This window comes from Dunckerocampus dactyliophorus, chromosome 17 (genome assembly GCF_027744805.1).
Source record: "Dunckerocampus dactyliophorus isolate RoL2022-P2 chromosome 17, RoL_Ddac_1.1, whole genome shotgun sequence".
Taxonomy (NCBI): Eukaryota; Metazoa; Chordata; class Actinopteri; order Syngnathiformes; family Syngnathidae; genus Dunckerocampus; species Dunckerocampus dactyliophorus.
In genome coordinates this window covers 8,673,368-8,699,531 of record NC_072835.1, presented here as the reverse complement: position 1 = coordinate 8,699,531, position 26,164 = coordinate 8,673,368, and the positions used below count along the sequence as shown (strand labels likewise).

The following is a 26,164-nucleotide window of genomic DNA, read 5'->3' as shown; positions in this document are numbered from 1 at the left end:
GTGCCATCGACTCTAAATGTAATTTTTGCAAATTTACCATCCGCTTTCAAGAATCTAGCAATGTAGAACATAATTACAAACAATATATAACATATTTAGGCGATCGTTTTTGTCATTGGCTTTGAAAGGCACTTATCGGCATTTGCCAATCACGTGTTTGCCCATCTATCCGAGCATCCCTAGTCTTCATCAGTAATCTTTGTACGTTTTCTTTTTGTATATAATGACTTTATTCCCAAAATATTTTGATTTTATTCACATCATATTGTAACTTTTTCCCCAATGTAATTTTCCAAAAGCTACAACTTTATTTTGCGTTTTTTGTTTCTCATAAATTACGATTTATTTTTCATAAAAAAAAAAAATTGCATTATTTTTTAAAAATTATAAAAAAAATATTTTTTCTTTAATATTTCAAAGCTATGCAACTAAAATGACATTTTTCCTCATATAATAAATTGACACTTTTTCTTTGTTACAATACAAATTTTGTCCCTTAATATTTTGACTTTATTCTCATAAAATTTCAGCAGTTTTTTCCATATTGTTTTTTTTTGTTTAGTTTTCCAACTATTTCATTTTATCTTCCAATTTATTTTCCAAATATATTCATAAATATTTTTTGTACATTTTCTTTCTGTAATATTATGACTTTATTACCGAAATATTTTGACTTTATTCCCATTATATTATAACTTTTTCCACAACCTAATTTTCCACAAATGACAAAAACAACTTTATTTGTTGTTTTCTTTGTTTGTCATTACAATTTTTTTTAAATGGCATTTTTTATTTAATATTTCAATTTTATGATACTAAAATGATGTTATTTTCCCTCATAGTATTCCATTATTCTTCAAAAATTACATTTTTTTTTCTCAATAGATTACACATTTTTTCTTAATATTTTGACACTATTCTGATGAATAATTTTAAATTTTTACCGTTTTTTTTTTTTTTTTTTAATTTAAATTATATTTCTAGAATGTGCCGTGAGTCAATAAAAAAAACAAATGGCCCCCGGCCCTTTGGACATCCCTGGGATAGGTATCAAAAATAAGCATTTGTTGTGCTTTGTATTGTTGCGTCCATTATTCGCCATGAGCGGGCGTCTTGGACTGTAACCCCAGCAAATAGCGAGGATCTACTGTAATATGATTTTCATGTAACCTTGCTGACCAAATAACCAGCCAAACAACACCTAGCATTAAAACATAACCGTGCACCTTGGACGTTCTCTGCTAGTCGGAGGGAACTATACTGGTAATGATACTGCAGAAACAAGGTCTTTTAAGTGTGTCCTAGATGTGGTAGGTTTGTAATGAATTTGTGTGTGTGTTTGTTGCCGACCTCTTTCCTTTCACCAGGGTCGGCCAGGACAAAGGGGACACAGCGGCCAACCAGGACCATCGGTAATCTGGCTTGTCTGAAATCTGTTTAAATGCAAATCAGTGATTCATTATTAGGTCATGTACTAATGATTGGCAAATGACGTCATTTTGTTTTCATGTACATGCTTTTGTTTGCTTGAAAACATGATATGGACTTCTAGAGAATTGGTTGGTCTTCAACTTGAGATGACAGACAGACAAGAAGAGTTCTAATGTATGAACGGTTCACGTACATGCATGTCTAGCTCGAATAAGTTCATTGTGAAAAAAGTTTTTTTAGGTTTATTAGATGGTGTTTTACCCTGACATGTCATGCGCAGTCTTACTCAGAAGCCAAGTCAAAGTCAGTGATGGGCTTTTGTTGACTTGACTTGACTTCTCAGGAAGAGTGCAGGTCTTAGAAAGTAAACATATCCATGTGTTTCTGTTTGTGTATTTCATTGATACATTTTAGGGTTCGGCGGGTAACCCTGGACCAGTGGGACCAGAAGGAAAGCCTGGTACACAGGTTCCCATTCTCATATTTCAATCAACTGTAAATGATGCTTGTGATGTTTTGTTTGTGGTGATCATATGAGCAGTGGGTTAAAGGGGATATACTGTATATCTTTTTCAGGATTTTTTTTTGTGTGTGAGTGTGAGATTGGTAGATGGATCGGGGCAGTGTCTGAAGTAATGCTGACAGTAATGATGACAGTGTGTATAATTCCAAATTGCGAGCAGAGTAGAGATTTTTTGTCAATCTGACTCAGTATGAGTGTGTAGAAGGGTAAAACAGAGCTTTTTGGTTAGTTTTACAGTTACAGATGACAAACTACACAGGCAGCTCCATTATAATGTGAGCGAGGGCAAACACATCGAAATCAAATCTAAAAAAGGGAAAAGAGCAGCGCAAAATGTATCTGTGGTGGCCCAAATTGAATAGTGACGCGCCGCCACAAATAAGTGAAGGCCATTGGCACTGCCACATGGGAAATTAATGTAATTATGTTGACGGTAAGAAAGAAGCTGTTTGGGTTTTCTTTTGTAAGTTTGTAAGTGATTTCAATAACCTTTGCTACTGAGAAAAATCATTTCCATGTTTTTTCATTAGGGACCCCTGGGTGTGACTGGCCTTGTGGGTAATAAAGGGCCCATGGTAAGAAAATGTAATGTTTTATGATCTTTGTTCACTTGATGACATTATTATTGTCTTTTTAGCTACATGCTACCGTATGGGTTATGTATAGACATTCCTGATCAAAATGTTAAGACGAGTGGAAAAATTGCCAGGATGTACATTTTGCATTGTCAGATCTTAAGGAGTTTCTAAGTAGAGTTTCAAAATGCAAACAATACAAGAAATGGGAGCAAAAATGGAGTAAGCTATTATTTGCAAAGAAGCATTAAAGTGAAATAGACTGTTCATCAGATGATCAAAAGTTTTAAGACTACAGCCTTTAAAAGCCAAAATCTTGGCAAAAAATATCGATTTAATGCCGTTTTCTGTCTGGCATTCACAATGCCATGATCTCTTGATGGCAAAAGCAAAAATGTGGCCGGATTGTTGAGCTGCATTAGCAAGTTCTTTCACAGCGTGCCATTGCTGCTGAGGTTGGACACGATAAGACATAAGGGTTATAGAACAAAGATGCCAAGTGGTAGACCCAAAAAAATTGGAGCTGGAGGATTCAATTGGCTCTCCGTCAAGACATGGGACGGTCCTCGGCCAATATGAAGGTTGTTACTGGTGCAGTCCAATAACCATCAGACGGCATCTGCAAGAGAAGGGTTTTAAGAACAAAAACCATCTTCAAAGCCCTCGTATTCTTCAACGCCCGTTTTTCCTGAATTTGCAGATGAGCACCAAACATGGGACATCGAAAGTTTTATTCTCTGATGAGAAAAAATGTAACCTTGTCGGTCCTGATGGCTTCCAACGTTACTGGCATGACAAGGAGATCCCACCTGAGATGTTTTCGACACGGCACAGTGGAGGTGGCGCCATCATGATCTAGGTTGCTTTTTTCTTCAGTGGAAAAATGGAACTTCAGGTTGTGCAGGGGCGTCAAACAAGCAGCTGGCTATGTGGAGATGTTGCAGGGAGTATGTGGTAATGGCTTTTTCAACAGGACAACGCTGCAGTTCACAATGGCCATCTGACAAAGGACTTCTTCCGGAGGAATAACCTCACTCTTTTGGGCCATCCTGTGTGTTCCCCTGATTGAGAACATTTGGGGATTGATGGCAAGGGAAGTTTACAAAACGGACATCAATTCCAGACAGTGGATACCCTTTGTGAAGTCACCCGGCGCAAACATTCCCACTAGCCTGTGGCATCAATCATGCCTAAACCAATTTTTGTGGTGATTAACAAGAATGGTGCAGCTACTCATTAATGAGTCCTTTTTTTGAACATTGTATTTCTATTTTGAGGTGGAGGCGGTTAGCTATGGTCTTTAATCTTTTGATCAGCCTATTTCAGTTTAATGATTGTTTGCAACCATTAACATTGTTTGCTCAAATGTTTTGTCTCCCTCCCATTTCTTATTTTTGCATTTTGAAGGTCTACTCAGAACCTCCTTTAGATCTGATGTAAATTCTTGCAATTTTTCAAATGATCTTGACAATAATTTCCACTGACCAGTACGAGAGAGCGTGATAACACCAAATTTAACACACCAGCTCCCCATTCACACCTGAGACCTTATAACGCTTATAGTCACGTGACCCCGGGAGACAAATGGCTAATTGTTCACAATTGGTAAAGTATAATATGGGGTGTACTCACTGTGTGTAACCAGTGGTTTAAACATTAATAGTTGCGTGTTGAGTTATTTTAAGAGGACAGGAAATTTTCAGTTAAACAAGCTGTGCACAGACTACTTTGACTACATTGTATCAAAGTGTCATTTCTTTAGTGTTGTCCCATGAAAAGATATAATACAATGTACTTACTGTATGTATCTTAGCAAATTTACTTGTGTTGGTACCTTTTTTTAGGGTTTTCAAGGAATTTCTGGAGAAAGAGGACCTGATGGACAACCAGGTTCTATGGTATGTTCTGTATACTTGTTCCTGCTTTGTTATTGATTAAGAGATTTCTCGAAGCCTATTGCTAAAAAATAAATTACCTGTAGGAAGCGAACTAATCAAACTTACTGTAATTGTCAGAAAGTCCACAGAAGAGTGTCTTTGGAAATACTTGGTTATTCAGGTGATGGGAATCTGCAAGGGTTGAATCGAGGCAACTAAACCATTTGTTGAAGAGGTTTCACCTTGTTTATCCAGAGACATAAATATGGAAACTCCACACCTAAATTTTAGATCTGAAGAAGCCTTTGTGGACGAAATGTGAAACGCCTTCAACAAACAAGAAAAGTCCAATTGTCTCAATACACCCCTTGCAAATACACAGAAGAGTATTGCCATGGCAATAAGGTGATGGAGTTTTTTTTTTTTTTTTTTTTACTTTTTGAGGGCCCACAAGGGCCACCAGGACCTCAGGGCATGCCCGGAGACCCAGGAGAAACGGTGAGTCCACAGGCACAAGGCGGTCATGTATATGATCATAGTATTGTATGAAGAGATTTAATTTGTGTGTTGTGTCAGGGTTTTACAGGCAAACCTGGTATAGAGGGATCGCAGGGTCCAGTTGGAATGTATGTAAGTAATTCATTCATTCATTTATGACAGATAACACAATGTCAAACATACCTCGGACCTCTCTGTGTAGGTTGCATGTTTCTCCCCATGCATGTTTGCTATATTTTCTGACGCATCAGTCAAAAAATGCATCATAAAGAGGAAAAACAAACATATGCAAGTCGCACTGGGCTATAAATTGCATTTATTCATGAATTAACTTGACAAATTCAAGACCAAGAACTGACATTTAATCTGGAAAGGCAAGTTATTAATCTTAACAATAGCACTGGCAACAACAGGCTGAATAGGTTAATGTGACACATTAACAGCTAATCATCTACACAATAGCTTAAAGAACATAGTATACATGGGTCGCTGGATAGGCTAAATTAACATAACAAGCCAGTGAGTCCAACAAGCAAGTTACGGAGTAACAAGTTCACCGAGCTCCCAATCTCATCTCAATGGCAGGAGCAGCATATACAGTAGTTGTCAAAAGCCTAGAGCATCTTGAAGATGTTGGTGACAATGTTCTCGCCTTAGTTCATGTCAGTCAGTATGAATTAACACTTAAAACACTTAAATGTTAAATTTGTCTCTTTTTGTCTGGTGACCAGTCCAAGGTTTACCCTACCTTTTGTCCAAAGTCAGCTGGGATAGGCTCCAGCTTACCTGTGCCCCTTAAAAAGACACGTGTTAGCAAATCACTGAACAACATCCTTAAATTCACTGTGATAGTAAGCTTGATTGTAATACGGAGCGTAGTTTGCCATGGCAATCTCGGATCATGTAATTTAGTGATCTATATCTTTGAATTACTACATCACATATGCACATATCCCTCATTTCTGATACTGCCCCTGACATCTGCCGATTAATTAATTGCCATTGCATAAACTATATATTGCTTGGTATTACACGTAATTGAATGCGGCGTATTTAATGGTTATTATTGACATTCTTCTGTATGGTGTGGCTTCAACCATCAGGGTATCCCAGGCAATGTGGGCATGCGTGGGCACCCAGGTCCCATCGGAGAGAGGGTAGGCACATGTTCCTCTTTACCATCTCAAAACAATGAGAAAAAAAATTGTATGGCAATGGCCAGTGGGCAAAATAGTTATTTGTTCCCCGGCTAACTTTGTAAGTTTACCCCCTTGCAAAGAAACACTCCATCATTGTTATGGTGTAGAAAATGTTGATTATTTGTGTCATCGATCAATAAGTATTTGATCTCCAACCAACCAGCAAGAATTCTGACCCCTGCAGTCCAGTTTTGTGCCCACGAAGCACAGAAATTAGTCCTGTCCGTTCAGCAAAAAGCTTGATGAGAAGGAGAGCAATGTTTGGGAGAGGATGATTCTCAGAATGATGAAGGAACCGACCAGATTTATGCCGAAGGAGCTTGTTAATGAACTCCAGGGAGTTGGAACCACTAAGAAAACCATTAGTAACACACTTAGCTGTAATGATTGGGTGACGCCAGAATACTGAAGCTGGGTAGTTGTTGGGTTTGACAGCATGAGTATGACCTAAAATATACCGCGAAGGCAACAAAAAAGTGGCCTAAAGAAAAAGTTCACAAAGATTTTGGAAAGGCCGAGCCAGTGTCCAGACCTTAGTCCCATAGAACGTTTGTGGAAAGAACTGAAAGTTCCAATTGAAAGGTGACATGCTCAAAACCTTCAGCTGGAAGTGGACCCAAATACCTTCTGAGATCTTCACAAACCTGGTGACCAACTACAAGGAACATCTGTGTGCTAAAGTGGTACTACGTCACTGTAAATACAGACTTAATCAAGTGAAACAAGTACTGTAATGTAATGGTAAAATCAGTGTCTTATGTTTTGTTCGCCAGGGAGAAACAGGTTTGCGAGGCTTGCCGGGGCCTGTTGGAAAGCCAGGGTCTCCAGTAAGTACATGAAGTCGTTACCTTTGCCAGGGAGATTCTGCATTTTTTTCTAATTCTGTGAGCCATTTTACCCAAACCTCTTATTGTTTTCCTTTGGAAGAGAGGGGTGAAATATGTGCGCTCACACAAGCCAAACGTGACAGACTTTAGGCTTGAAGTGAGCCCAGGCTGTTTTTATAAACGGAACCCGGTCTAACTCAACAGAGAAACACATTTCACGTTGATTGTTTTTTGTCTTATTTTTAGGGTCCACCAGGACACCCTGGGGAGAAAGGAACACAAGGACCAAGGGTGAGAAAAAAAGTTTTTTTTCCAAAATCACTAAATCAAAGGGGATATTGAACATGCTTAACAAAAAGCTTCATAACATGGCCCTCTGAGAACAGCAGTATTGTGGCCTCCTTTTACCTTTTTGCCACTGAGAGGGTTGGAATGGGTCCTCCCTGCTTGATGATGGGCTTGAACGGAGACGCTGAAAAAAATCCCTATGATGTGGTGGGTTGATTTGTTTTATAATAAGAAACTTCGATAGTGATCAGACCGAGCTGATATTTGCATGTGGTAAGCATGATGGCAGATAGTGTGCAGCAGTGTAAGAAAAAATGAAAATGTGTAAGAAAATGACTGCTTCATAGCCTTTCCTCTCTCCTCTTTCCTGGCACAAGCAAGTGCGCACCATTTATGGCTTCCGCATATGCTCCTCACCAAACTTATAACCTGTCTCCTACAGGCAGCCTGTTGAAGCAGTTCATTCAGCACGTGTGATTTGATTTGTTTGTGGCTTATTTATACTTTGGATATTAAGCCAAGTGAGGAAATTGTTTTGTTTTGTTTTTCAGCCTTTATATACTTCTGTACACTTTTTTGTGAGGCAACCCCTTTAGAGAGAGCTTTGTCGAAGACTACCAGGAGGATGGCAAGGACTGTGTTCCTTCGATCATTATGGGCAACGTGAGGTCTTTAGCAAATAAAATGGACGAACTAGGGACTTTGAACGCAGCAGAAGTAACATGAGTGCAGTGTCTTGATGTGGCAACACTCAGACCTCACCATTGTGGGCCATTGGGCAGATGGCACTCTCAGTATTAAGAAGAAAAGAGGCTGGTTTGTCATTTTTGTGAATGAGAGGTGGTGCCACCCCAGACATATTTCCAAGATGGAACATCTCTGTACACCAGTTATTGAACTTTTAGCTGTGGGATTACATCCTCCTTATCTGTCACTTGAATTCTCCTGCGTCATCATGATTACAGTGTACATTCCACCTTTTGCATCAGCTTGTGATGCAAGACATGCAGTCATAGCCAGGTTACAGTGTCTGCACCCAGAGGATCTCATTACCATCTCTGGGGGGATTTTAATCACTATAGTTTGGTCTCTGTTCTTTCCCCATTTCATCGATATGTGCACGGTACAGCAATAAGAGACTTTAAAGACATAAAGTAAAATGGCTTATTTATGTTTTTGTTAACTCTTTAATGCCTTGTTTTGTTTTGTTATTTCCCCAGGGTCGACCTGGTGATGATGGACCTAAAGGGATTCAGGGGGCACAAGTAAGTCAGAGTTGTCATTTCCCCTGACAGTTTGTCAGTGGAATTATGTTTTATTCTTAATTTTACATGAGAAATAGAGGTTTCTAGTAAGCTGTTCTACAGAATAGTCTTACATTATTGTTGTAAGGTTTTACAGACCAACCCACCCAGGCTATTCATCAAGCTCAAGAAACTCACTTAATCGATTCAGTGATGTAAAGTAATTCTTGGTCTCTGCACAAAGTAAATGATCACAAAATGTAGCTGGTATCCACGCTTGCCAATGAAGTTAGGAAAGTGAGCTTTCCTTTGGACAAAAGTGCCGGACAGTTACTTTAGACCTATTTCAGACATGTCAACCATGTCAGTCCCACAACATTCAGGGCAAATCTCATCTATTGTTGGACGAGCTGAGTGAGGTTAGCCAGTGTGGCCTGGGATGTGATCAAGGGCAGGTCCTCTAATGGCCCAATCATCACTTCTGGAGAGGTAGGATCAGTAAGTGGAAGCATAACTTTAGTGTAGGAGGAGTTCAGTAAGGCCAAGAAGCTTGATTTTCAGGTGCCCTCAAAGAAGTTGAGGGAAAACTTTCCGACACTCAGGAGGGGGAAGCAGTCCCATCTTCAATGTTTGCAGTGCAGATGGAAGCTTGCTGACCTCAACAAGGAAGAAAACTGGGTAGTGGAAAGAAAACTTGAAGGATCCTCAGTTCTACTGAGACAGTCAGAGTTGACAGTCACGGAATCTTAGACTGTAATGCAGAGACACTTGAGGACAGTTGAGTTTATTAACAGAAAAGGTTACCGTGTACTACTAACTACTACTAAAAGTACTATCTAAACAAAAGCCACATTGGGAGAAAGAGACATAGAAAGATAACTTGGTGTGGACCCGTTTATGTGGGCCAACCATTCAGCCAAACTCTGCACATAATTACTGTTTTGTGGTGATTCAGTCCTCTAAACATATTCCGTAGAAGAAGAGTTTGAGGGCAGGCATTAAAAATGTTTATTTTAATTGTTAATATGAAATCTGCTCTATTGTAGATGTTATTATTGTGTTGAAAAACATTGTTGTTATCTCTCTTTATTTCTAGGGTGCTACAGGGCCACCAGGTGACGATGGAGCCACTGGGAAACCTGGACCCAGAGGAGGTAATGGACCTTCTGGACCTCAGGGCCCTCAAGGGCCAACAGGAATCTCAGTGAGTGGGTATTTACCATCAATGCTGCTTTTGTGTTACTGTACATATTCTTAGTATTCTAGAAAGTTGAAAAATATATGTAAATGAGCTATGATTTGTTTGTTTGTTCGTTTGTTGGTCTCTACAGGGCCTCCAAGGTGCTGTTGGATTAATAGGAGAAGCAGGAGAAAGAGGGGACAAGGTCCTTTGCAGTATTAGTGATAGGAATGTAATAGTCACATCCCTGGTGGTAATTTTGAACTTTTCAAATTAACTCTCACCTTTAGGGTTTACCTGGCGTAGGTGGGGATGCTGGCCCTTTTGGACTAGATGGACAGCAGGTTGGTCTCCATATGAGTTGTTGAGATGAGTTGTTTCTGTAATTTGGTGTTAATATTATTAACATTATTATTTACATTAACATTATTATTACACTATTTTATTGTATTATTATTGTAATGCGTCCAGGGTATTGAATCAATCACAGATGGACTGTTCAGGTTGTCTTGACATTTTGCATTTCATCCAAGTAGGCTTCAGAGACTAGCTAGGACAATGGTCTGCTGGACTAGAGCTCTCCTCGTTAGGACAACTCTATTTACCAAAATAGAGTTGGACTATTAGGACTATTGTCCTGAAGATTAGATAAGACAGCTTTGGTGTAGTTTTAGCAGGCTTTATCAGTTCATGCTCGAAGACTAGATAGGACACTAGTGTACTTGACTAAAACTGTCTTATCTATCGAATGAGAAGCAGAACGAGCATGCGTCATCGATTCATGCTCAAAAACTAGATAGGGCAGCTCTAATCTAGTAAACTATTGTCCTACCTAGAACCTGACAGGATCAGGACAGCTCTAATCTAGTAGACTTTTGTCCGATCTAGTCACAAACCGATGATAGGGCAATAGTGTCACGAGATGATGTGATGTGGTGTGGTGTGGTTCTGGAACCCAAACGCAGAGGCAGGAGGCAGGTAAGGCTTTACAGAATTTATTGTGTTCCACAAAAACGAACAAAAGGCGATGGTGCCAGCAAAAGGGCACACCATGGAGAAAAATACTACAAAGTACCAGCTGAAGGCTGGTGCTGCTGAACGCTCAAGTAAAACTGAAACAACACAGGTCTAGGGGTAGCAACACAGGTGAAGCATGGAGACGAGAGGTATAATCCGGCGTTCCCCAGCTGTCAGCAGTCAGCCTAAGTAGAGGGTATTGGCAATCAAGCTCAGGTGTGTTCAGCAGCTCCGCCTCCAGCCAGGAACATTGGATCTGGACAGAAGGCAAACAAAAAAGACAGGGGCACCAAGCAAGGGCATGTGGAATGTGACAAATAGTCTACTAAACTGAATAGGAAAATAGTCCACTAGACAAGCGCTGTCCTATGTAGTCTTTGAGCATGAACTGATGAAGCCCGGACAATAGTCTAGGACAATAGTATGCTAGACTAGAGCTCTCCCATCTAGTCTTAGAGCATAAACTGATTAAGCCTACATGGAAGACTGGTTAAACGTCTTATAAGACAATCTGAACAGTCCAGTTGCGATTAATTTAATGCCTCCTGACAGACTAAAGCTGTCCTATCTTGTATTTGAGCATTAACAGTTGCAGTGTGACAGAATACTGGCCTATCTAGTGTTTAAACATGAACTGATGAAGCCTGCTGGAATGACAGGCAAAATGTTTTCAAAGACAACCTGAACAGTCCAGTTGGACTTTAATGCCCTGACTTTACAATTACACTCCATTTTACTTCTAAATGATGCTTGTTTCACCTGTCAGGGTCTTCCAGGCCACACAGGCGATGATGGACCACCGGGAGGGAAAGGAGACCTGGTCAGTGAACACGGATACAACATGCTACAGCTTTTATGTCACTGTTTACAAAAACCAAGAAAGGTTATTTTCTTAAAAGGATGGCGGTGGAGTCCATCCATTACTTTATTATACAGTTGGGGGAATTTCATTGTATTTGATCCCCCGCTAATTTTGTAAGTGAACTTCTTTAAAAGTACACCAACAGTCCATAAGGAAGCAACTCAGTAATAAGTAGTAAGTTCATCCAACCAGCAACACTTCTGACCCCACAGACCTTTTATGTGTCCGTATAGCACACAAATTAGTCATGTCCCTTTAAGAAAGTACCGTACTGATAATCTCAGTGTGTGGATAAAACAAGCATGTCTCAGAAATGTCTGCCATTCAAATGCACAACCACCAATGGGCAAGACCAAAGAGTTGTCAAAGAACCTCAGGGACAAAATTGTCAATAAACAACAATACACCCAACCTAATAATATGGACTGTTCATATCTTTGTAAAATAATAAAATCAACTCTTTCAACATTGAAAAAAAATCAACAGGGACTCAAATAATAATAATAATAATAATTCCCTGTACGACTTAGCCTCTGCAGGTTTTAGAAGCTTGTAATTATGTCCAACTTTCCTGCTTATTTTGCGACAGGGAGACCCAGGGCCTCGTGGAAAACCTGGTCCTCTAGGGCCTTTGGGAGAGAGAGGACTTGGGGGCCCCAAAGGTTTACAGGGACCACCAGGACCTATTGGTAACGAGGTCGGTCCATGTCATTTTTATGCCGATCATAAACTGATGAAAATGACCACAACTGTCTAATGTACCAGAGATGACGAGTTGCCGTTCACTCTTCTTCTACAGGGAGATGTCGGCCATCCAGGTGAAGCAGGAGATCCAGGTTCTAAAGGAAATAAGGTCATATTCTCTAATTGTCTTGAGAAAAGCAACTCAAGTAAATGCCACTCTACGTTTGCATTAACGGATCTGACTGCTTGTTGACGGCAGGGCGAGGTGGGACTTCTGGGATTCTCTGGTCCTGAGGGCCCCTGGGGAGAACTTGGAAAAAATGGTGAAAGAGGCCCAAAGGGAGAGAAGGGCAACATTGGATTAATGGTGAGCCCATTTTTACTTTCATTTACTGTACATCCTTCCACTTTGTCCACTACGGTAATGGTCTTTTTGTGCGAAGAACAGTTTTAGTTGGATCACCTTCAAATGTTGTGTGTTTGTAAGACGACTTGAGATCTCACACTAGAAGTCCCACAGCCCAGTCATTTGGCTGTTCTAACTTGCATGCCCAACGGACAGCCAAGTGGCTGGATTAGTTTTGAACTAATATCCTAACTCAGGTGTGGACAGCCCATCTTGTCATTGTTCCGTAATGAGGCAGTTACTCTCTACCGATCCGTCACCGGCATGACCAGAAGTGAGCTTTGACGACAAGCCAACATAATATCTGAATATTTCGAGTGGCATGACTCACCGCATTCGACATTCACCCCGTATTTTCTTGTGTTATACTCCCAAAATGACGGTCATGTAATTCCACTTTGTTTGTAAGTCTAGATGAGCCTTGGAAAGCGGAAGACAACAGACTTATGCGAATGCGTTGTTTCTTCTTCTACGCTCTGGTGTGTCACTTGGCCCCGTCCGCGTGTTTGTTCACAATGCCACACATAAGTCTGCCTTGTGTATTACATTGTTGTCACTCAGTTATCCGGTCCCGTGTGGGTGCAACTATTTACTAATCCGGCACAGTGTGGATACGACTTTTTTCAACCTGCCAAAAAAAAAAATCCCAATGTTCCCGTGTGGACTGGGCCTAAATCAGTGTGTTGAAATGTAACAAACAAGAGGAGCAGAGGTTTACAACTACCGTACAATATTTTATCGCATCACTGTGTGTTCAACAGGCTACAATGAGCAATGACATTTCCGCTTTTGTGATCACAACGGAAAATTATTTTTACTAAACATCATATACAGTGGTGTGAAAAACTGTCAAAAGCCATTCAGAGGTGGACTTTCTGGTGTGTTTTGGATCATTGTCCTGCTGCAGAACCCAAGTTGGTTACAACTTGAGGTCACGAACAGATGGCCGGACATTCTACTTTAGGATTTTTTGGTAGACACCAGAATTCACGGTTCCATTTATCACAGCAAGTCTTCCAGGTCCTAAAGCAGCAAAACAGACCCAGATTATCACACTACCACCGCCACATTTTACTGTTGGTATGTTCTTTTTCTGAAATGCACCATTATTTTTTGTGTGTATCGCTATTGTGCTGGTCCCCTTCTCTACAGTGTGGTTCACCGGGATGTCGAAAGTAGCACATCATCCACGTTGGTGATGTAGTTGGGCTGGATGTGTTTGTCGGCAATGTTTTCACTGCAGTAGGAGCGGAAGATAGCCAGCTTTCCTTGTAATCCTCCGGATGTTGCTGCACCATGGTAGTCCTTGCCCGGATGGATAGATGGCGCCTTTTCATAAAATATACCTACTGTATATGACTACTGGGGTCGTGCCTTTAGCGTCCTCTTTCACGTCCGCATGCTGTCCTCAGTCACGTCCGCCTTTCCTCTATATAAGCAGCGTGTCGGCAGGATATGCTCCCAGTCAGTCGAGCGGAGCGCTCATAAAAGTTACACAGCAACACTTACAGATTTTGGAACTCGGTGCACACACAAGTTTTATAAGGTGCCCTGTCCATTTTGGACAAAATTTACGACTTTTAAGTGTGCCTTATGGTCATGAAAATACGGTAAACACATTTAAAGTGTAAAATGTGTTGGTACTCCCCACTAATGAATGCTAAGTAGTACATTTTTGACGTCTTTATTTTGCCCTTCTTCCCCGCTACGTTTGAAACAGTTCTAAAGTTTAGAATAAGTAAATTGGAGAGGCTAGCTAGTTAGCTCGGTAGCTTGTTATGCTAGCAGCGGCCGTCTCTTATGTCCCTGCAGTGATCCCGTAGCCTGCGCAATATGGTGGAAACAAAGAATAATGGTAGTGTAACGGTGACTATCATAATGGTAAAAACTGTGTTTAGGAAGTCATGAATAGGTTTTCTATGCTCTAACTCTGTTTATTAATCTTGAATTCTACTTGGAAATTCACTTAGCGCGGCCGGGTCTGGAACAACTTAACCATGATAAACGAGGGACGACTTTAAATACATGATGAATGAAATGGACAAATTTAAAGTTACTTCACTGAAGATGTGATTCTTGATGTGACTGTTCCCAAAGACACGATGTGGCAGCGAGATCAACAGCTTCCTCTTCAACCACACCTTCCTGTTTTGCCATGAGTTGTTTCTCGATTAGTTTTATTTCTTGATGTGTTTCTTACCTCAGTAACCCCAAAAGGAGCCAAAAAAACTTGCACATGCCAGAATTTTGAAAAAAAACGGGAAGGTGCTGTTGAATATGAAGGTGTTGAACAGTAAAACAGTCACGTCTTCAATGAAGATAAAAGTAACCTTAAATGTATCCCTTTGATCCACCATTTATATGCATTTACAATTGTTTTATTCATTCATGTACTGTTTAACTATAATTGTCAAATTTCTAAAACGTGTTTTGTCTTAACATTTCTGAGAGTCAACCACGGATGACATCATAGACGGGAGACGTAGCTGAATTCTGGTTACGGTTACCATTTTCTTAGCAAGCTAAGGACGCTAACTAGGACAAGTGTGATTAAAAATACATTAAGAACACAGTTGGACTCACGCAGTGTATTAATATCACAACAAGACGTGCGCCATATTGTCAGCTAACCAGAAAATATACACCAACCGAGGCGTCAATTTTTGACGTTAACTGAAAAACACGCTAACTTTTTCAGTCTGGAGTGACTGGTGAAGCTTGTGTTTCCATAGCCAACCAAACTTTTGCATCTGACAGCACACAGCTATGGTGCGTTCAAGGACCGCAGAGCAAAATAATGTAACTTTTTTTGCAGACAGCAGATAAATTTAATGAATTATGTTTCTGTCATATTTCATGAATAGGGTGAACCAGGATTTATAGGTGAATTGGGCCCTGCAGGTCTGATGGGGTTAGAGGTGAGTATGTGTGTGTGAGACATTGCTTCTCCTGATGTTCAATTAAAAAACAAATGGTATTGAATCAGTTCAATAACTATGTTTAGTTTTTGCATTATTATTGTATCGATGCTGAATTGTTTTTGTATGGTATGCTTGCTCAACTCTTAGGGAAGCACTGGAACCTCTGGACCACTGGGGCCAAACGGACTTCAGGGACAGAAGGTGATCAGATCTTTCATTCCATTATGTTTACTGTTGGAGATAAAACTAATAGAGGACTCAAGGACCACTCTGTTAAATAAATTTCACCTCCCCTTATGTGTTCTTTCATTTCCAATTATGAGAAGGAATAAGACTCACACTCCACTACAAAATGTATTGAAAATACTCTAAATATTCTTCGGATATCCGGGCTAACTGTCTCTCCTAATGTCCTCCTGCGGCTTCCTGACCAGAAGAAGAGAGAGTCCACCTCGAGCAATGGGCTTTTTATAGGTGTTTTCCCCAGACTGCTGATGTGTGATCTGGGGTCAAGATATCTTATCCTTTGCATTCTTCAGTGATGTGTGTGTGATGACAACAGCTGAGAATTGCGTTTTAGCTGACTCGGTAGAACTCTCATCAGCACCTTTTCCTGCACAAGATAGCACATGCACTCCGAGCATAGTACATCTTATCTTTGACCCAGTTGCCCCATTCTGTGACCATATCTGACTGCTTACTGCTGATTATGTGAATGCACTTTATCTTTATGTTTCTATAACCTACTTAAATAAATGTTCATCCATTCAGCTAACAAATTAATGAAACGGTATTTCTATAATCTACGTGTGATAAATGTTTACTCACTCAGCTAACAAGTTAATAAAACATTATTATCCTACATTGCTAACCAGACAAAAGCAAAAACAAACTAAGCTGAATTGGTGAATCTGAGGGATTGTCTAGTAATATAATACAATACAATATAATACTATAATTTAAACATTTTAGCGTTATTGCCACCAAGTAGAAATGTATTATTTTGTAAAGGCTTCGGCCTTCTTTACTAACCTGTCAAGATTTAAAAGTGTAGTAATACTCAAAATATATAAGAACTCTTCGGGTAAGGATTTTCATACATATTTTTTCCATAGTCGACTAGTAGTCGATTTTTTTTTTAAGAGCAGAGCTAATGGGGATTCCAACAAAAAAACAGATCTCATTTGTGACGTTTTCCATTGAAAAAAAAAAGGCTAAAACACTCAGATAAATAAAAATGGTAGTTGTACAACAACAGTACATGAATTTGTTTAGTCACATAGAAAGCAAGACTAACAAAACCAAAACCTGGTGCTGTCGGCACACATCACAAAAGTGCACAAAGAATAATGTGGCTTGAAAGACAACAAATTGCAAAAAGTTAGCAGTCTTATTATCTTGCATTAAAATTCACTGTTATATAAAATGAAGCTGGCCTAACAGCCAAACCCATTTTAAATGATATGCTGTTGGTTGTGGCCTCCTATGTTGTGCCATACGTTTGTGTAGAGGTTCCACGTTGCGGCATAATAGACGTCCTAAATAGGACGAACTTTGAATGAAGCGCACACTGTATGATTACAGCTCCCATGACAGATGTTTATATGCACGAACCCAGACAATGTATGAGGAATGCTTCAACTCGTTTATTTCTGTCCACAAAATCAATGTATAATCTATGTTTGTAACAACGTCTAGACATCTAAATGTCGTTACAAACCCACCAACGCCCTCAAACAAAATCTGGTTCACCTAAAGGACAAAGGGCCGTATGTAACCATGACATTAGTCTCCTTTCTCCTTTCTTGTATGTATTTCTGCGCCATTAAGTGTGGGGGAAAAAAAGTGTAGCTCGGGTCTCTGAAACTTGTTTTACTTACTTTTCTAGGGGGATTCTGGGGACACTGGAATAACTGGACCTCCTGGATCAAGAGGCCCTGTGGTAAACTTTAGATTATTTAACATTTTGCACAACATGGCTGCAGAGAGACTACTACTTGACTGTGTGTATGTCTTATTTTAAGGGAATACCTGGTGCACGGGGGATCAGAGGAGACAGTGGCAAGCTGGGACCCCCTGTAAGTGTCAGGCAATGTCAGGAGTGTTTCATTATTATATCACTTTGCTTCCAAATGCCTCAGTATTTGTACTTATTATGTGTACCTTTTAGTCGTATCTTCAGTTTACTGAGTTATATGGCATCACAAGAGCAATGTCAGCAGGACTTCAACGTCCAAAGCCCAAGTCCTTACAGACTGAGCTACTGCCTGCCCTAATACGGTGGAACCTTGGTTAGCGTCATTACTCCGTTCCCGAAGGTCCGCCTCTAACCAAATACATTTTTCCCATAAGGAATAATGTAAATACAATTATCAGTTCCAGAAAGCCAAACGTGTTCACACAAAACTAGTTTTTATAGTTTTATTATTATTGTTTTGCATGCAGAAAACAATTCAAAATGCATATTTTTTAGACTAGTTTGTGTTAGTGTTGGAGATGAAATTCTCCAAACCCTAATAAGGCCACAAGGACCACTTTAGTAAATTCATGAAACAAATTTCACCTCCTCTTACGTGTTCGTTAATCTACAATTATGAAAAGGAAAGAAGACTCACACTCCGGATGAAGTTTACAAATTGTATTGAAAATAGTCTGACGGAATAGAATTGCAGATTTTGACGCTTCGTGGCAATGTCTCTTCTAATGCTCACCTGCAGCCTCCTAGCCAAAAGGAGAGAGACAGTTCCCTATCAATCACTTCTTCTGCTTTTGTAGTTGTCCACCTCCGGCCATCGGCGCCGGGGCCTCCCAAGATATTTTATCCCTTGCATTCTTTGACAAAGTGTTGGGTTTTTCGCTGGTGCGGTGACACTTTTCCTGTACGGAATAGAACACGCTCTCCCAGACTGACATTGTCTATTTTGGCTACATTCTGTGACCATATCTGGCTGCTGACGCCGGCTGGTGCCAGCTGATTGGGCATTTTACCTTTGTGTTCCCTCTTCCCTTTCACCTACTTAAATCAATGTTCACCTGGTTAGCTAACAGTTTAATAAAGCGTTATTTCTATAAACTACTTGTAATCACAAAACCGTTATTTCTATAATGTACTTATATTAAGGCACTTAGTTAATTAAGCAATCAATAAAAATGGATAACTTTCTCCCGGATTCTTTGACAAAGTTGTGTGACGCCAGCAGGTGACAGGCACTGAGTTGTTTACACTTATGTAGCATAACATCACATTGTTACCCGTCTATCTCAAGGCTTACTGACTGTTTCCCTTTTGGGCTGCTCATCCCGGCTGGCCTTCACTGTGTGTGAGCTCTCACTTTTATTACAAGTTAACCTTTGACACTCTTAAACAGATGTTCATCTGCCCAGCTAATTATTTAATAAAACATTATTGATATAAACTACTTGTAATCACTCACTAACTTAATCATAACACAGTTATATTTATACTGTACTTATACTAAGGCACTCTGTTAATAATTTAATCAATAAACATCAATGCAAACAGTTATTCTAAAATACTTATAATTATTTACCCACTCAGCCAGCAAGTTAATAAAACAATGTTATCCTACAACAGAGTCTCTAAAATCTACTTGTATTAAGTCACTCAATGAATAAATTGATAAAACAGTTTTTAGCCTACAGTTAGCAAAAAACTACAGTGTCAACCACTGATGACATCATAGGGCGACAGAGCTGACTTCCACTTCCTGTTTCCATGTATTAGCAAGCTGTTAACAAGGACGTTTTGTGATAAAAATACATTAAGAACACAGTTGGACTCACGCAGTAACACAACAAGACGTGTGCAATATTGCTAATATTTTCTATGTTAACCAAAAAACGCGCTAACCCGGGCATGCAAGGTTCTACTATCACAGTGGTTCTCAATTATTTTTTGCCATGCCCCCGCATGGAGTGAAATGTTTTGCCCCCATCCCCTATTTGAAATACTATTGACAAACTAATCAGTATTTATTTATCTGTACTGCACATACTGAACTCGAAACTGAAACCAGCAATGTGCAACAATTTGGAGAGCAGTGAAGCATACAAGCATATCCATCCATTCATTTTCTATGCTGCTTACGCCAATTAGGGTTGCAGGGGTAGCTGGAGCCTATCCCAGCTGACTTTGGGCGAGAGGCGGGGTACACCCTGGACTGGTCGCCAGCCAATCGCAAGGCACATATAGACAAACAACCATTCACACTCACATTGGATTAACTTCACAACATCTCACGTATAAGGTATTTTTCACATTTCTTCTTTTGTATGTATTTAGGGTCCACTAGGAGGGGTTGGACCTAAAGGTTACCAAGGAACTAAAGGGCAACCAGGACAACCAGGAATGAAAGGAGAGCCAGGAGCTCCAGGCCCACCAGGGCAACAGGTTCTTTACCAATCATGCCACTATATTGATTCAAATTGTGTCAAATGGAGCTGCGTGTTCTGTTAAGGCTGAAATAAATAAATACAGTTGTGTGCAAAGGTCAGGGCACCCGTTTAAAAACAACATTTTTATATATTAAAAAAAAATGATATTCATATTTATAGTCTCTCTGTTATATGGGGAAAAAGACAATATTATCAGGATACATTAATGCAGAGTTACATTTTGTCTTATACATTGAAAAAATTTACAAAAATAAAAAACATCATTTTGGCATGTGCAAAAGTCGGGGCACCTTCAGACTTTCTAAGTGTCAGATTCTTTTTTACAAGGTAAGGATTTCATTAGTCCTGACGCGTGTGTCAACAATTGTCATCAGGCAGCGCCAACTGGTGCTAATTTCAGGGTTTCTTAAACACAGCGACTCCACAAACCTTGTGCAAACTCTCCGCAACCATGGGCTCCTCTAAGAAGCCGTGGAAGACAGGAAAAATGAGAGTTATTGGTGCCCACAATGCCAGGGAGGGCTACAAGAAGATAGCAAAGCGTTTCAGTTTGCACTTTCTGCAGTATGATGTATAATTAGGAGATGGCAGGTGAGAGGAGCTGTGGCGGGCAATAAGAGATCTGGAAGACCAAGGAAATTCCCGGAGAGAACAAGCTCGTACGCTGGTCAGAAAGGTAAATCAAAACCCACATTTGACTTCAAAAGACCTACAAAAAGATTCAGCAGACTCAGGAGTGGTGGTGCACCCTTCCACCGTGCGGCGATACTTGCACGAACAAGACCTTCGTGGAAGAGTCTGCAGAAGAAAACCTTACCTGCGTCCACATTATGAAATACAATGTCAAAAATATGCAACAGAACATCCACAGAAGCCTGATGACTTTTGGAAACAAAGTGTTGTGGACTAATTAAGTTAAAATTGGTCATAATAAGCAAAGGTACGTTTGGAGAAATAAAAAATGAAGCAGCATTTCATGAAAAGAACACCTTTCCAGTTGTTGAATATGGGGGTGGATCCATCATGCTTTGGGGTTTGTTGCGGCCAGTGGGACAGGAAGCATTGCTCGGGTGGAGAGAAGAATGGATTCCATTAAATACCAGCAAATCCTGGAGGCATAGATCACAGCATCTGTAAAAAAGCGGAAGCTGAAAAGAGGGTGGCTTCTACAACAGAATAACGATCCTAAACATACCTCAAAATCCGCCCTGGACTACCTCAAGAAACGCAAGCTGAAGGTTTTGGAATGGCCTTGACAGTCACTGAAAATCTGTGGGTAGATAGGATGGAGAGAGCTGTGCATGCCCACGACCCAAGAATATTGCAGAACTGGAAGACTATCAATATGAATACTAATTTTTTAAATATATAAAATGCTGTTTTTAAAGGGGTTCCCTGACTACACACACAACTGTATATTAAACACATCATTAAAAATAATGTAATATGTTTTTGCAGGGAGATGAAGGCTTGCCAGGTATTCAAGGTCCCCCAGCTTTGTCTGGCATTGAGGTGAAACTCGTTGTAGTCTCTTGTTTATTTGTGCCTGACTTAAACCCATTTCCTGTATCTTGTATCTCCTCTAGGGGCCTCCTGGAGAAATTGGCCATCAGGGACCTCCAGGTCCCATTGGGAATCCTGTAAGATTACCAACATGTTTAACACAGATCACATTTTCACATTTGCATCGTTGTTTTAAATATGTAATGTAAAATACGTGTGGTTTTGTGTTCAAATCTAAACAGCAATCATTGCTTTGCAGGGCGTGAAAGGAAGACCAGGACCTGATGGGAAACAGGGCATGAAAGGGGAGAAGGTAAAACGTATGGTGATATTCATAGTTTACTATCAGTATTCATTCTTAGTTGTTATTGCGTAACATTCTCACCTTCGTTGTTTTTAATTGCACGTTTTCAGTCCAGAATCTCCGACTTGATATATGCAAATGTACTGTAAATATGTCATTAACAGTCTAGCCATTTTTCTGAAAAGATCTTGTATTTTTGTCCCCCAACAGGGAGATGATGGCAAGAGTGGTTCATCGGGAAAGACGGGTCATGTTGGGAGAAGGGTAACATTTTCCAGATTACATTGCAGTGTTGCTCTAAGTCAGCGTTTTCCATTCTTTATTGAGCCAAGGTGCAAGTTTTACATTGGAACAATCACACCACCGAGCAAAAATGTTGTATGAATGGCAATTTATGTACAATCTGCCATCTAGTGGAAGACCATTTAACTGTTCTGCCTGTCACTATGCAGTCGTCCCTTGATACATCGTGGTTCGAGCATTTCTCCCTCAATCAGGGACAACTGCACCTGTACCACACTGGCATAGATAGATGAACGAATATATCTACATTATTTGTAGTACAGTAGATTCCCCGCTTTTTGTTGCGAGTAATTGATGCGCCCATAAAAATGCCTATTTTTGGCTCGGTCCTTCCCTCCAAACCATCCTGCTCACTTGATGTTGATGTTCTCCTCCCATTTCGAATCAACGTTTGCAATAAAAGTGGCTGTAATTACAGTAATCGCTTGTTTATCATTAATTGGTTCCAGACTCGATTGGGAAAAGTGAAGTAGGATTCTTTATTTATTTAAATTTTAGATTTTTGTAGTTAACAGCCTGTTTATGGCTTTCTAAATACAGTTTTTAATGTTATTAGCCTGCTGTGAGATCATTCAAATCTGCAATAAAAGCCTGTTGTTGCTGTGATCAAACTTGTCTCACTAAACATTACAGTCGCAATGCTAACACCTAGTGACCAATATTGAATGCTGCATATAATCACGACTTTGAATGCGTCTTCTGAATGCCTTATATTTGTATTTTAGTTCATTTAGCCTATTTTATGCTTTAAAATGCTTAATTTAGGTAAAAAAAATATTGGTAAGAAAAGGGTGTATGGCTAAAGGGTATGAAAGAGCAACATTCATATTAAAGTCTGTGAAAATGAATAAAAATGAGTGGTTTGTGTTTGTCGTGTTGTTGATTCAACCTCTCTACTTTCTATGTTTTGGAAAAACAGGGAAAACGAGGAAAAGCTGGAGTCAGAGGGACCAGAGGCATGAGAGGACCAAAAGTAGGTTATTTGGAAACAACACCCCACACTCTGTGTGCATCCTATAAAATCCTAATCTACAAGCCCACAGCAAATGTGTGTTGTGGTTTAGGGTGAGAAGGGCGAAACAGGACTACCAGGCCACCTTAGCTGGCCAGGAAAGATCGTGAGGCACTTTTACTTATTTGCTTGTTTTGAAACCAGCTGATTTTTGTGTTTGGGTCAGGGTCAAAATCAATGAACATGTGTCAAAACCAGGGGTGTCCAAACTTTTTCCAACGAGGGCCACATACAAAAAAAATGAAAGGACGCAAAGGCCACTTTGAAATTGTTTTTAAACCAACACAAGAAAAGACATGCAAAAAAAAATCGGCGAAAAAGCGTATTATTTGTATAAATTTTGCTCTTTGCTCTTTTTTTCCCATTTTTGCAGTTTTTTTTTTTATTTTTCTAAATTTCTTTTACCCAACCTAATTTTCATTTTGTTCATAAATTTGCGACTTTTTTTTCTTAATATTTTGACTTGAAAATTACAGATGTTTTTTTCAGTTACTGCAGTTTTTCAAAAAAAATTCAACAAATTCAATTTTCTTCTTGTAAATGTTCTTATAATTATTACTTTTTTCCCATAATATTTGGACTTTATTCTCATAATGTTATAACCTGCAAAAAATATTTTAGAAGAACTTAATTCATTGTTTCGTTTGTTTCTCCTTGCAACTTTAAAAAATAACATTTTTTTTCTTTAATATTTCAACTGTATGCTACTAAAATGACATTATTTTTCCCAGTGCCCAGTGTAAAATACTACATATCACAACGACTTGAATGCGTCTTCTGAATGCCTTATACTTATACTTGAGTTCATTTAGCCTATTGTATGCCTGGAAATGCTTAATTTAGGAAAAAAGGCTAAAATTTACTTCAATATGCATATTTTTTGACTAATAATAGGCTGAAGAGGCTCAAGACTTAATAATTAATATATTTTTGAAAAGCCGAGGGATAACTGTATTGATGAATGTTTCCCGACTTACGGTGAATGAGATGTGTATTCTGCGGAAAAATTAGTCTATTTTCGAATAAAGAACATTTTTTTGGACTAAAATAATGTTTTTTTCTTTAATATTTCAACTTTATGGTACCAAAATGACATTATTTTTCCACAAAGTATTACGTTATTCTCATAAAATTGTGTCTTTTTCTTGTTAGATTGCAACTTTTTTCTCTTCATATTTTGACTTAATTTTCGTAAAATTACTGCAGGTTTTTCCATGAATGTGACACCCCGGGTCTAGACACACACTAATTCAGCATGCACCTGATGAATGTCTCTTCTCCAAGGGCATACCTGGCTTACGTGGAGACATGGGGGATCTCGGGGAAAAGGGGAAAGAGGTAAAAAAAGCAATTCATCAACTTCACTGATGCTTAATACAAAAAAAATCCACGCTATTTGCATTGGTTACGGTCTGAGACCACTAGCGAATCCCAAATAAATCGATTCTTGACAACTCTTAATAAAGCCTGGAGCTCGCTCGCTCCACCTCCGAAGCCTCCTGCTAGCTTGAGGTGGACTTGTTTGACCTTAGTTGGTTGATTTCAGGTTAACATGCACGTCTTAATCAAGAGGGAGATTTGACATTTTTGGCTTTTTTGTTCTCAGGGTGAGAAAGGCGACATGGGACTACCTGGACCACCTGGACTTGATGGCCCAAAGGTAGGCTGTGTATAATTATAGCTTAGCTACAGGCAGTTGTTACTTACAGTATCTCTTGGTGATTCTTTCATTATGATTATCTATTCAGGGTATCCGTGGGCCTGTCGGGTTGCCAGGTGAAGTTGGTCCACAGGGAGGGAAGGTAAAATTGACAGAAGTGTTTTGTTATGTCCTCCCTTTTATGTCCTCCCAAGTGGTCTTGGATACATGGAACTATCACATATGCACTTTGACTTACAGTAGTTATATCTTATATATAAGTTTTATCTGTGTGTAGACACTGGGTCACTGAAACGCAAGGTATTTATAGTAAAAATCAAAATGACAACAGTTGAAAATAGGTCTTGACAGCATTGTTTTACTTGTTTTCTGGTACGGAGGACTAAATGTGTCACAGAAATTGTAATAAATCATGTGATTACTTAGATATAGAGTAAATAACATGTCAAGTAACACCATATTTGGAGTATTAAGTCGCATCAGTCAAAAATGTGTTATGAAGAGGAAAAAAAGTATATGAATTACATTTACTGGTATTATTATGTTGGAGCTATCATCAGAGCTTTTTTTTTCTTTTTAGTAGAGTCACGGTGCCGCTGCTAACAACATTAAATACACAAGAGAAGAAGACAAAGATAGAGGGATGGGGCAATGCTTCCACCAACAAGGAGACAAACTAAAGCTACAGAAGCTGAAATAAGTCCTTTTTTAAGTATAGTGATACAATAAAACCTTACCTGTGTCATGGTTTGGCATGGTGGTAATGCTGGCGACGACCCCGGGATGCATAGACAAGACCCAATGCAGGTTAAAAAAAAAAAATATATATATATATATATATATATATATATATATATATATATATATATGTAATGACACGACAGAGCAGCAACAGGGATCCAGCAAATGACAGGCTTCCATCCATCCATCCATCTTCTACTGCTTATCCGAGGTCGGGTCACGGGGGCAGCAGCCTTAGCAGGGAAGCCCAGACTTCCCTCCTCCCGGCCACTTCGTCCAGCTCCTCCCAGCAGATCCCAAGGTGTTCCCAGGCCAGCCGAGAGATGAGACATAGTCACTCCAAAATGTTGTGGGTCTTCCCTGAGGCCTGCTACCAGTCGGATGTGCCCTGAAGGCCTACCCAGTGATGGGTAGTGATGGGTCCTGACCAGATGCCCAAGCCACCTCATCTGGCTCCTCTCAATATGGAGGAGCAGTGGTTGTACTCCTTCTCACCTTATCTCTAAGGGACAGCCCAGCCACTACCCAAAGCTCATGACCATAGGTGAGGGTAGGAACGTAGTGTAGATCGACCGGTAATTGAGAGCTTTGCCTTTCCACTCACCTCTCACTTTACCACAAAGGGCCGATGCAAAGTCCGCATCACTGCAGACGTAGCACCAATTTGCCTGTCGATCTCTCTTTCCATCCTTC

At 39.7% G+C, this 26,164-nt stretch overlaps 1 protein-coding gene across 3 annotated transcripts in view; it reads left to right on the top strand.

Moving 5' to 3' along the window:
* Positions 1-26,164, top strand: part of si:ch211-196i2.1 (collagen alpha-1(I) chain) — a 93,645-nt gene that overhangs the window by 53,215 nt on the left and 14,266 nt on the right. For 2 of the 3 annotated variants that reach the window (XM_054757730.1, XM_054757729.1), the window contains exons 24-54: positions 1,368-1,412; positions 1,846-1,899; positions 2,485-2,529; positions 4,374-4,427; positions 4,851-4,904; positions 4,983-5,036; positions 6,008-6,061; positions 6,877-6,930; positions 7,177-7,221; positions 8,439-8,483; positions 9,559-9,666; positions 9,794-9,847; positions 9,933-9,986; positions 11,426-11,479; positions 12,111-12,218; positions 12,321-12,374; positions 12,465-12,572; positions 15,476-15,529; positions 15,680-15,733; positions 17,421-17,474; positions 17,557-17,610; positions 19,836-19,943; positions 21,407-21,460; positions 21,535-21,588; positions 21,711-21,764; positions 21,966-22,019; positions 22,978-23,031; positions 23,123-23,176; positions 24,355-24,408; positions 24,677-24,730; positions 24,819-24,872. In XM_054757730.1, the coding sequence (XP_054613705.1) occupies positions 1,368-1,412; positions 1,846-1,899; positions 2,485-2,529; positions 4,374-4,427; positions 4,851-4,904; positions 4,983-5,036; positions 6,008-6,061; positions 6,877-6,930; positions 7,177-7,221; positions 8,439-8,483; positions 9,559-9,666; positions 9,794-9,847; positions 9,933-9,986; positions 11,426-11,479; positions 12,111-12,218; positions 12,321-12,374; positions 12,465-12,572; positions 15,476-15,529; positions 15,680-15,733; positions 17,421-17,474; positions 17,557-17,610; positions 19,836-19,943; positions 21,407-21,460; positions 21,535-21,588; positions 21,711-21,764; positions 21,966-22,019; positions 22,978-23,031; positions 23,123-23,176; positions 24,355-24,408; positions 24,677-24,730; positions 24,819-24,872 (1,854 nt within the window). Of the gene's footprint in view, positions 1-1,367; positions 1,413-1,845; positions 1,900-2,484; positions 2,530-4,373; positions 4,428-4,850; positions 4,905-4,982; positions 5,037-6,007; positions 6,062-6,876; positions 6,931-7,176; positions 7,222-8,438; positions 8,484-9,558; positions 9,667-9,793; positions 9,848-9,932; positions 9,987-11,425; positions 11,480-12,110; positions 12,219-12,320; positions 12,375-12,464; positions 12,573-15,475; positions 15,530-15,679; positions 15,734-17,420; positions 17,475-17,556; positions 17,611-19,835; positions 19,944-21,406; positions 21,461-21,534; positions 21,589-21,710; positions 21,765-21,965; positions 22,020-22,977; positions 23,032-23,122; positions 23,177-24,276; positions 24,409-24,676; positions 24,731-24,818; positions 24,873-26,164 lie in introns of those variants that run through there. The other variant, XM_054757731.1, reaches the window with a different exon arrangement.